The sequence below is a fragment of the Arachis duranensis genome, chromosome 2, assembly GCF_000817695.3.
Source record: "Arachis duranensis cultivar V14167 chromosome 2, aradu.V14167.gnm2.J7QH, whole genome shotgun sequence".
In the NCBI taxonomy this organism is placed as follows: domain Eukaryota; kingdom Viridiplantae; phylum Streptophyta; class Magnoliopsida; order Fabales; family Fabaceae; genus Arachis; species Arachis duranensis.
This window is the reverse complement of record NC_029773.3, coordinates 88,901,088-88,912,734: the sequence shown is the minus strand read 5'-3', so window position 1 is coordinate 88,912,734 and position 11,647 is coordinate 88,901,088. Positions and strand designations below refer to the sequence as shown.

The following is an 11,647-nucleotide window of genomic DNA, read 5'->3' as shown; positions in this document are numbered from 1 at the left end:
CTCCTCACGCACGGCAGTTCGGTGACAGCTCCACGGGACGGCAGCAACGGCTGGGCAGCGGCAGCAGCGCGGTCCCTTCCCTTCTCTTCTTCCTCGTTCCCCTCTGCTCTCCCCGTTCTCTCTTCTTCCTTTCTTTCTTTTTTCGTTTTCGTGTGTATGTGTGCAAGGAAGGAGTGACGATTGTGAGAGTTTGTGAGGGTGGAGAGTGTGTGTTAGGATTAGTGTTAAGTTAGGGTAAAATTAGGGTTAAGGTAGTTTAATAATCTTATCATTTAATTTATTCGTCAACTTGCAATTTATTTTTAAAAAGTATTCTAATTCAATAATTAGAGATAATTAAATTATTTTTTTAATTATAAAATAAAATAAAAAATTTAAGTATTCAAATTAAAGCATATAAAATTCTCATTATTTTTAAATCACTAAAGCTTTAAATCAAATATAAGAAAGTACTCAATTAATATAAAAATCTCTAAAAATATATTCTCGAATAAATAAAATAAATCAAAAATAAATTATTATTTAATTTTTCAGAAATCTAGGGTCTTACAACATAGGAGTGTCGTGTACACATCGCAAGGAAAGTGCCCTATACACCTTCTCAATGGGAGTATTATCATCTCATGCACACACACATATATATCGATAAACAAGTTTCGTAGGGAGAATATTTAACAAATCTTTATCAAAAAATGATTCATCAAAACTCATAATATCTGCCTCCAACATAACAAGTCTCTGTCGGAGAATATTTCATTAAATTCTTATATCTACCCCAAATATAACGAGTCTTTATCTCATTTCAATCATATTCACAATCAAATATAATCAAAATTATAATCAAATCCACAATTCTATATAATCATATTTTTAAATACCAAGTTCCTCAAACCATCTTCAACTTCATTTCAAGTTTTTTTTTTAACTTTTTCTCAAAAAATTCAAAATCATTCTTATTTCGCAATTATAAATCTCAATTGAAACATAATCACTTGTTCTTTAACAATTGCTTTAAAATTTGCTAAAACGCCTCAAAACATAATTTTTTAGTTAATCGAAATTAAAAAAATAAATTTTCAATTAATCCTTATTACTTTAGATTTCACCTGCATTCCGTAAAACATAATTCTTTAATTAGAATTAATCAAGTAAAACTTATTTTTCTTTAATCAATCGAATTCAAATATTTTAAATTCACTAAAAATTTCTCGAAGCATAATTCTTTAATCAAAACTAACCAATAAAATTTCAAAACAAAGTTTCTAATTTTTTTGAAAATAAAACCAGTTTTTATTATTCTTATTATTCAATTTTACTCAAATATTTATAAAAATTTCGACATCTTCTTTGAACTTGGACTTTGCCACCTTTCTAGGATTCCATCCAAACCAACATCCCTCAACCATTTTTCAACATACCAATAATAATCACCAAATCAAAAAATTTAACATAGTCATTAACTCAAAAAAATCAACATAATCAAGAATTTCAGTAATCAAATCAAATTAATCACGTACATAACCACAAATAAATCGACTTCATTCATTATTCTCACAAAACCGCCATAATCCATGTGTAATTTCTCATTTAATCTTATTGTTTGAGTAATTAATCAAATCATATCCATCCAAATAGTACAGCTTAATCCATAAGACTCGCACTATGCAAAGCTTAATCACAAAAATTCATTTTTTACATTAATATTTATTTATAACAATTTCTTTAAAAAAATAGATTTTAAAAAAACTCCTACTTCAATCGCGACTCAACTACGTAACAAACTCCTTTTTATTCTTATTTTGCAACAGCGGTATCAGTTTCGACTGTTTCCCGCAGCAGCAACAACCACAAACACAGCATAAATCATAGTAACTCAATCTTGAGACATTAACGTCGCAAAATTCTCAACAAACTATAACAGAACACTAACATTGAGAATTTCAGAACAAAAAAACTTACTATACTTAAAGAAGAACCAAAAAATGGAGTAACAATAGCTCCAATAGCCCTCACTAGCCAGAGCAGAACCTAAAAGAGACAACGCAACGCTAAAGAAAGGCAGAATAGCAACGGTAACTACTTCGGACAGCACTCACGGCAACGCTTTCAGCAGCAACTACGGCAGTTCTGTAAGATTAGGCGGCTGAACCCGACAACAATAATGTTAATTAGTGAGAACTAAATTCATAATTTGAAAAAAGACTCATTAATTAATAGGTACTATTATGAAGTACTTGATAAATATGTAAGTGATATCTTAATTTTATTTTTACACATAACAAAGATTTGTCTTTTGAAAAAGAAAATAGTTGTAACAAAAGATTTTTTTTGTGTGAAAAGGGTATCAATACTTATTATTTTATGTAAGGATAATTCAATATTTTAAACACAAATTCTTTCTATCATTCTACAAAAGTTAAGACAAGATATTGTACATTCATCTTATTTTTTGTAGTTTTGGTAAGTATTTAAACTAACAAAAAATATATAAAACTATTTTTAAGTACAAATACATCTATTTCAACTCAAAAATAAACAAAATATGTTAGTAAATTCCAATAAGTAACAACGTTGGTTATATTATTTTAATTCTAAGAATGAGTATAATACTAGAATATTAAATAGTAGGTAGATTTTAATAAAAATAGTTTTCTATGATATTATTTTTACTATGATAATTAGAAAAGTAATTCAAAAGACAAATTTTATTTCATGTTATTAGATTGTACTTGATCAAATCAATTTTAATATAAGAGTAACAGAATTTAAAAATTTTTTCGTGAATCATGATAAAATATCTATACATTCAATCATTAATATTATTTAAATATCTTTAAAAAAAATAAGATTTTAGTATTTTAATTTAATTACAAACTATATATTACTATTAATAAATAATTATAGAATTTATCTATCATGTGTTATAAGGACATAAGTTAAAATTACAAATTAAAAAGTTTTTACTAAAAATACAAAAAATTTAAATTTTTAATATATTTATTTTAATAAAATTATTATTTATTAATTTTATAAAATTTTATAACAAAAATTATTATATATTTTTTATTTAAAAAATAAAAAATACTTTACAGAATTTTAATTTGTATATGATCCCGTGTCCCCTCCACCTTTAATTTGCGTCATTTGCATGTACCCTAGTTCCCACTTCTCTATTCTATATATATGGGTACCGAGTATCCCAAAACATCATAGTAATCCTCAAATAACATTATTATTATTGTAGTGAGTTCACACTTCACAATTGTCTTCGCATTTCAAAGCCAAAAATGGCTCAACCAGTGTTTGTTTCATCAGCCCAAATCCCAAAAGAAGATGAAAAGATAGTGTTTGATTCATCTGTTATGTCATATGAAACCACCATACCCAAAAAATTCATATGGCCTGATGAGTTTAAGCCAAGGCAAGACATTCCAGAACTTCAAGTTCCAGAAATTGACATGAAAGCCTTTCACTCTGGTGATCCAAAAGTTATATCAAACCTTTGCTCTAAGATTGATGAGGCATGCAAGAAGCATGGATTCTTTCATGTTGTTAACCATGGCGTGGACGCCGAACTCATAGCGAAAGCTCATGTTTTGATGGATGATTTCTTTGGCATGTCGTTGGCAGAGAAACAGAAGGCTCAGAGAACGCTTACAGATTTTCGTGGGTATGCTAGCAGCTTCACTGGCAGATTCTCTACCAAACTTCCATGGAAGGAAACACTCACTTTTCCTTACTCTGCTGAGAATTCATGCAAAAATGTGGAGGAATATTTTGTTAATGCTCTTGGGGAAGATTTCCATCACTTTGGGTGAGTTAGGATGATTTTTATTTTTATAATGAGTGTAATTTTGATAGAACAGGTAAAATGTTTTAAATTAATTATATTTATATTTTAAATGATTATTTATGCGGTTAATATAATAAATAATTATTTCTATAGTATAAAAATCAAATCAGTCATTAGATCCGTAAAATTAGTGGTTTAAAGTTCAAAAATTTAATCAAAATTCATGATATAATAAAATAATATATTTATATATAAAATATATTTTTTTTAAAAAAATAATATTTTATATTTTATTATTTTAACTCACGCATATTTGTATAATTGATAGGGAGTTCTACGAAAAATACTGTGATGCAATGAGCAATCTAGCCCTTCAAATCATGGAACTTGTGGGGATGAGCTTAGGAGTTGGGAAATACTTCAGAGATTACTTTGAAGAAAATAACTCTATTATGCGACTGAATTACTACCCGCTATGTCAAACACCTGATTTGACCTTAGGAACTGGGCCCCACTCTGACCCTAATTCCCTTACCATACTTCATGATGATCAAGTTGCTGGTCTTCAAGTGTTCTTGGATGGCCAATGGTACTTGGTTCCTCCAAGACAAGGTGTTTTTGTTGTTAACATTGGTGACACATTTACGGTAACAAATCTTTATATTATAATGTTCTTAGATGATATTCGGTTTATGTAAACACGATAATTAAAAATTATTAATATATTTTATTAAATTATTTAAGGCAGTAAGTGTTTACATTTTAAATACTACTTTTATTTTATTTTTTTTTCAGGCTCTATCAAATGGAGTTTACAAGAGTTGTTTGCATAGAGCCGTTGTGAACGACAAATCAGCAAGAAAATCGCTTGCTTTTTTCCTGTGTCCTAGGAGGGATAAAGTTGTCAATCCACCAAAGAAACTCATCACCGAAGAGAATCCAAGAAAGTATCCAGATTTCAAGTGGCCAACCTTGCATGAATTCACTCAGAAGCATTACAGGGTTGACGCAGGAACTCTTGAAACATTCTCCAAGTGGCTTTTAGACAATAAAACTTCAACCAATTAATTAAGGGTGTCTCCTATATAATCGAACTTTAATTTATTGTCTTATGTTTGGGTATGGATGATGATCATATATAGTCGAAGAAATAATACAAAAAGTGTTTGAGTCCTTATAATAATGTGTATGGCCTATGGTGCATCATTCTGTGTTGAACTTGTATAATAAAAATTCTAAATAAAAATATTATCGTTTTTAAACTTTTCACTTTTCTCTTTTTTGGTTAATTATTAATGGCTTCATTATTTGTTTTTCCCTGTTCTTTGAAACAATAATATTATCGAGTTAACTCTCAAAATGTGTTGGACTCAAGAGTTGATTTTCAGTATAAATTAAAAGACAAAAATATTATTTATATACTAAAATTAGTTATTAAAATTAATCACTAATCTATTTATGTATAAATATATGTATGATTTAATTTATTTTTAATATATATTTATATTCTAATATATATTTTATATTAGTAACTGATTTTAGTATACACGTAATATGACTTATTAGAAGATATTTAAATGCGACAATAAGTATCAAAATGTACTTAACAAAATAGAATTCACAATACATTAGGAAAATACGTATAAAACTGTCTTAATTGAGTATAAGAAGACTATGCCATTTGAGTTATAACTCACAGTGCATATATACTTCTCGATAAATATTAGGGTAGGTTTTTTGTGGCTAAGATTATAGTGACTAAAAGTGACTAAGTTTTGACAGGCCAATGAACACATGACATGTGAAGAATTAGGTGAAAGTTGTTAATTAGAATGATAGGCCTTATTTTTAGTGAGTAGCACGATGAAAGAGTAAATAAAGTGACCAAAATTATATGTATATCATGTGGGCCTTTGTTTTGAAGGAAAAAAATTTATTAGTATTTTTTAGGATAATTTACGCAAATAAAATAAATGAACAAAACCTTTACGCAAATATAACATTGACAATTTTCAGACGCAAATGCAACAAACACAACTATATATAATCCGCTACACCCTGTAGCAGAACTCAATTGCACGTAATCCGCTACAGGCTATCGCGGATTACGTTGAGGTTGCGTTACTCATAAACCGCTACACCCTATAGCGGTTTATGCTCATATGGTGCGAGACTCATAATCCGCTACACCCTCTAGCGGATTATGAAGAGTGTGAAAAATCGGGTTGGCTTATGTTTAAAAAAATTACACTCTCTAAAACTGGGTTTGTTTTGCATAGAATAAAGGGTATTTTAAGCCATTTTCTATACAAAATAATTTTAAAAAAATGACTTAGAAAATGTTAGGAGTATTATAAAAGTTTATAACATCTTAGTAATTTAGGTAAATACTGGTTATAACTATATTTTTCTTAATTTTTAAATTATTATTAACTATGTAAAGTATTTCTTTAATATCCTAAGTCATTAGAACATTACAAATTTTTATAGTACTTCTAACATCTTTTAAGCTATTTTTTAATTATTTTATATAAAATAAAATATTTTTTTATAATATAATTTAAATAAATTTATTTTTTTCTCAAAAGATAAATTTTATTGGTGCAATAAAATAATGGCCCATTTTGGACTCACAGCAAAATAAAATGGAAATTCCCCAACTAAGCAAACGTGCTAGATATTAACTGCTGAGAAAGACATGGAACGTTACTAAAAGGCGTGAAAAGGATAAAGTGAAAAAGAAATAATTTTTGGAGGAGGAGCGTTGTTCATCAATGGAGGTGAGTCACTGCTTTCAGAGTTTCGGACTTTGTATTAAAAAAATATTCATGAGCTATTAAAAATGGGTAGAAAAGTATGTATGAAATTCGAATCGATAGCTCATTAATATTTTAAAGAAGTCTCATAATTAAATATTTTGTTAGCTTTTTTAATGCATGAAATAAAATATATATTTTTTAATTTTTAAATTATTAATTTTTTTAATCAATTATTAATTTTTAATAAAATATATAGTTATAACCAGTATTTACCTAAATTACTAAGATATTACAAACTTTTATAGTACTCATAATATTTTTTAAGTCATTTTTTTAAAATTTTTTGCATAGAAAATAGCTTAAAATGGCTTAAAATGCCCTTTATTATATGCAAAACAAACCCGATTTTAGAGAGTGTAATTTTTTTAAACATAAGCCAACCCGATTTTTCACACTCTTCATAATCCGCTAGAGGGTGTAGCGGATTATGAGTCTCGCACCATATGAGCATAAACCGCTATAGGGTGTAGCGGTTTATGAGTAACGTAGCCTCAACGTAATCCGCGATAGCTTGTAGCGGATTACGTGCAATTGAGTTCCGCTATGTAGCGGAGCGTTTGTTGCATTTGCGTCTGAAAATTACCAATGTTGTATTTGCGTAAAGGTTTTGTTCATTTATTTTATTTGTGTAAATTGTCCTATTTTTTAAATGGATAATTCCAAAACTTTAATAGTTGGGTTTTAGTGTGAAAATCTATTAAAAAAAAGTCATGAACTATTAATAATGATAGTAATCCAAAAAAAAAAAGAACTAAATCATGTAATATTTATGTGAGCTCTTACTATTAATGTATTTGTACCATGAGCGAAACTAGGTTGAAGTTGAGGAAGAGGTCAAAAATTAATTTTGTAATAGAAAAAGAGTAAAATAAAATTTTTAAAGGGGGCTAAAATAAAATTTGTACACAATTTATAAAAAAAAATAAAGTTTGGGAAGGGCCATTGCCTCCCTTTTGTTATATGTGGCTCCGCCCCTGATTTGTAGCATGAATTATATGAGAGTATAGATTTATAAAATGTTAAAATTTTATAAGAAAATATTTTTATTTTGAATAAAAATAACTATTAAACAGTATTGTTGATATTATTATTATTATTATTATTATTATTATTATTATTATTATTAAAAGAGAAATTTTTGAAAATTAGTAATTTTTAGTAGTTTTGTTAATCTTTTGATGAATATAAATATTAAATTATTTTTAATAGATAAATTTTATTAATTTATGTGTTCAAACTCTGAAAATTTTGAGTACAAATAGTAATAATTCATGTGTACAAAATTTTAATAAATATAGGTGTAAACTGTATGTTTACTATGTACAAAATCTTTATAAATATAGGTACAAATTATTACCGACTAAGTGCTGATAAAAAATGATAATATTTGTTTGTCATATAGCATTGTTCTTATTAAAAATCTTCATAATAGTTTTATTACTAAGATTTATTTTTTTACTTTGTGAATCCATAAAGTTGGCATCCGTAAATTTTGAATTCATAATGTCATACCTTCTATAATTTACTAAAATAAACTAGTTAAAAATCAATCATACCAATTGTTCATACCCTGGCCCAATGTCAAAGGCCCAGGTCCAAATAAAAGGCCTAATCTAAAGGATTAAGCCTAGCTAAGTACCGACCTTCAAGTAAGAAGTCGGTATCAGCCACGACTTGCTCTAAAGAAGTCGGACATGAGATTAGCTGGCAGATAAACACTCATTCAAATGAGTAACCGCCCCTAAAATCTCTCTAACCGCTTCATAAAGCCATATCTTAACCTCCCCAAGATAATGGGGCAGTTAACACCCTAAAGATACGGCACTACTACAACGGTGGTTATTGGCTCACCACTATAAATACATTGACACCCCTCAGGTATCTCTAAGTCCAATACTCTATAGACCTGCTCACACCCTTGCTAACTTAGGCATCGGAGTGTCTTTGCAGGTACCACCCCCCATCCATTCACGCGAACAAGTCGGACGGAGTCTCCCAAGTTGCAGATCCATCCGGAGCCCTCCTCCTTCATATATTTGGACCACCTAACGCCATCCATCCTATTTATCTCCGGTTACCCACCGTAACATTGGCGCCGTTGCCGGGGACCCGAGAGATCATCCATAGATGGCGGACAGATCCCACGAAGAAGGCCATGTGGAAACAGATTCCGAACAAGAGAATCTGGACACGAGTAATAACGATGCGGATCTAGCCCTACACCAGGAAGTTAATAATCAACATAGAGAAGGCACCTCCGGAGTGAAGAACCCGAAGGTAAATTCCTCAGATGGGCGCGAATCAGAAAAAGGCGGACCATCCCACGTAGCTGAACTAATGGGATTAGTCCACAGCCGCCTGGAACAATTAGAGCAAGAGCGGGAGAAGCAGAAGGAAACTGAAAAGTACCTCAAAGAGGAGATGGAGCGGCGAAAAGAGTTAGAAAGAAAACTCTTACAGCTAGAATCTTCCCTCAAGAGTCACAACTCCCGCGACGAACAAGAAGAACAACTCTCGGGCGGAGAAGATCCTTTCACTTTCAGCGAGGACATAATGAGGGCAAAAGTTCCGAGGAACTTCAAAAGCCCTGATATGGACCTCTACGATGGAACCACGGACCCAAAGCATCATCTAAGCAACTTCAAAAGTCGGATGTACCTAGCTGATGCTTCCGACGCTACGCGATGCAAAGCTTTCCCGACCACTTTATCGAAAGCAGCGATGAAGTGGTTCGATAGCCTTCCCCCGAGATCGATCACTAGCTTTGAAGACCTCTCAAGGAAGTTCTTGATGAGGTTCTCAATTCAGAAAGACAAGGTAAAACATGCACCGAGCCTCCTGGGAATAAAACAGGAGGTCGGAGAGTTTTTACGAGCCTATATGGAAAGGTTCAACAAAGCATGTTTGGAGATCCAAGACCTGCCCACAGAGGCAGTCATAATGGGGCTAGTAAATGGGCTCAGAGAAGGTCCCTTCTCACAGTCCATATCTAAAAGGCACCCCATTTCTCTAAGTGATGTACAAGAAAGGGCTAAAAAGTACATCAATATGGAAGAGAATGCCAAATTAAGGGACCTGAGTTGGCGACCTGGACCCCCTCCCTCAACTAAGGAGAGGGAAAGGGAAGCCAAGAAAAAGGAAGAACTCGGTCTCGAGAGGCCCAGGAAATATCACTCTTATACTCCTCTAAAAACTTCTATAGTGGATGTATACAGGGAGATTTGCCACACCGAAAGGCTGCCACCCCCTAGACCCATTAAAAATAAAAAAGGGGGGAGTCGCAGTGATTATTGCGAGTACCATAAAATATATGGTCACTCCACTAACGACTGCTACGACCTTAAGAATGTGATAGAAAAGCTGGCTAGAGAAGGTCGGCTTGATAGATATCTCATGGAAAGGTCGGACAGTCACGGAAAGAGAAAGCGAGATGATATGGATAGAAGAGACCCACCACCGCAGACTCGAGAGAGACATATCCATATGATCTCAGGAGGATTTGCGGGAGGGGGCTCACTAAATCCTCTCGCAAAAGACATCTCAAAAGAGTCTATCAAGTCGGGGAAGAGTCGCCCGACCTCCCCACTATTTCGTTCACAAAAGAAGATGGGCAAGGGATAATCCCCGGGCACGACGATCCCGTGGTGATAACTATGATCCTAGCCAATGCCCATCTCCACAGAACCCTAGTAGACCAAGGAAGCTCGGCGGACATCCTTTTCAAGCCCGCTTTCGACAAGCTAGGGTTAGATGAAAAAGAGTTAAGAGCCTACCCCAATACCCTATATGGATTAGGGGACACGCCAATAAAACCACTGGGATTCTTGCCCCTTCACACCACTTTTGGAAAAGGGGAAAGATCAAGGACTCTGAGTATAGACTTCATAGTCATTGATGAAGGGTCAGCCTTTAATGTCTTAATCGGCAGGACTACCCTTAATCGCCTCGGAGCAGTGGTATCCACTCCCCACCTTTGCATGAAATTCCCGACCCCAGCGGGAATAACAACGGTGAGGGGAGATCAAAAATTGGCAAGAAAGTGCTACAACGAAAGCCTAAATCTGAGAGGAAAGGGCAAAGAAGTCCACACCATAGAGCTCGGCGGCACAAGGGCCAGAGAAGAGCTGCGACCACAACCGGGAGGAAAGACCGAGGAGATACAGATTGGTAAAGAGGAAGGAAAAAACACTTACATAGGAGCCAACCTAGGGGAAACTCTAAAGCAAGGGCTGGCCGAACTCCTAAAAGACAATTCCGACCTCTTTGCCTGGAAAGCCTCTGACATGCCCGAGATTGATCCCGAGCTTATGTCCCACAGGCTCTCGGTTTACCCAGGGTCCCGACCTGTACAACAAAGAAGACGCAAGCTCGGCACGGAACGGGCCCTAATAGTAGAAGAGCAAGTGCAGGCGCTCCTGGAAGCCGGCTTTATTAGAGAGGTCAAGTACCCAACTTGGCTAGCCAATGTAGTGCTAGTCAAAAAACAAAATGGTAAATGGAGAATGTGCGTCGACTATACCGACTTAAATAAGGCATGTCCTAAGGACCCTTATCCCTTACCAAGTATTGATACCCTAGTGGACTCCAGCTCGGGGTACCAATACTTATCATTCATGGACGCCTACTCGGGATATAACCAAAGCCCGATGTATGAGCCCGACCAGGAGAAAACATCATTCATCACACCCAGAGCCAACTATTGCTACGTGGTCATGCCATTCGGATTAAAGAATGCAGGAGCCACATATCAAAGGTTGATGAATAAAGTGTTTTCCCCCCACCTAGGGAGCCTAATGGAAGTATACGTTGACGACATGCTAGTAAAAACCAAGCAAGAAGTCGACCTCTTATCTGACCTCTCACAAGTCTTCGACACTATAAGGTTGCATGGGATGAGACTAAATCCCGCAAAATGCGCCTTCGCGGTGGAAGCAGTAAAATTTCTAGGATTTATGCTAACACAAAGAGGGATTGAGGCCAATCCCGATAAATGTAGAGCCATCCTAGAAATGAAAAGTCCGACTTGTTTGAGAGA

General features: G+C 33.5%; 1 protein-coding gene across 1 annotated transcript; it reads left to right on the top strand.

Moving 5' to 3' along the window:
* Positions 1-3,248: 3,248 nt before the first annotated feature.
* LOC107475876 (gibberellin 20 oxidase 2-like) lies at positions 3,249-5,080 on the top strand. Its single transcript, XM_016095548.3, has 3 exons — positions 3,249-3,814; positions 4,122-4,440; positions 4,589-5,080. Exons 1-3 carry the CDS (start codon positions 3,288-3,290, stop codon positions 4,859-4,861), a joined length of 1,119 nt encoding a protein of 372 aa, XP_015951034.1. The 5' UTR covers positions 3,249-3,287; the 3' UTR covers positions 4,862-5,080.
* Positions 5,081-11,647: the final 6,567 nt, after the last annotated feature.

Bases quoted from the DNA above. Each gene is read 5' to 3' on its own strand.
- LOC107475876 (XM_016095548.3), top strand. From the start codon at position 3,288: ATGGCTCAACCAGTGTTTGTTTCATCAGCCCAAATCCCAAAAGAAGAT. The intron at 3,815-4,121 runs GTGAGTTAGGAT...TATAATTGATAG, and splicing joins GAAGATTTCCATCACTTTGG to GGAGTTCTACGAAAAATACT. The intron at 4,441-4,588 runs GTAACAAATCTT...TTTTTTTTTCAG, and splicing joins ACATTGGTGACACATTTACG to GCTCTATCAAATGGAGTTTA.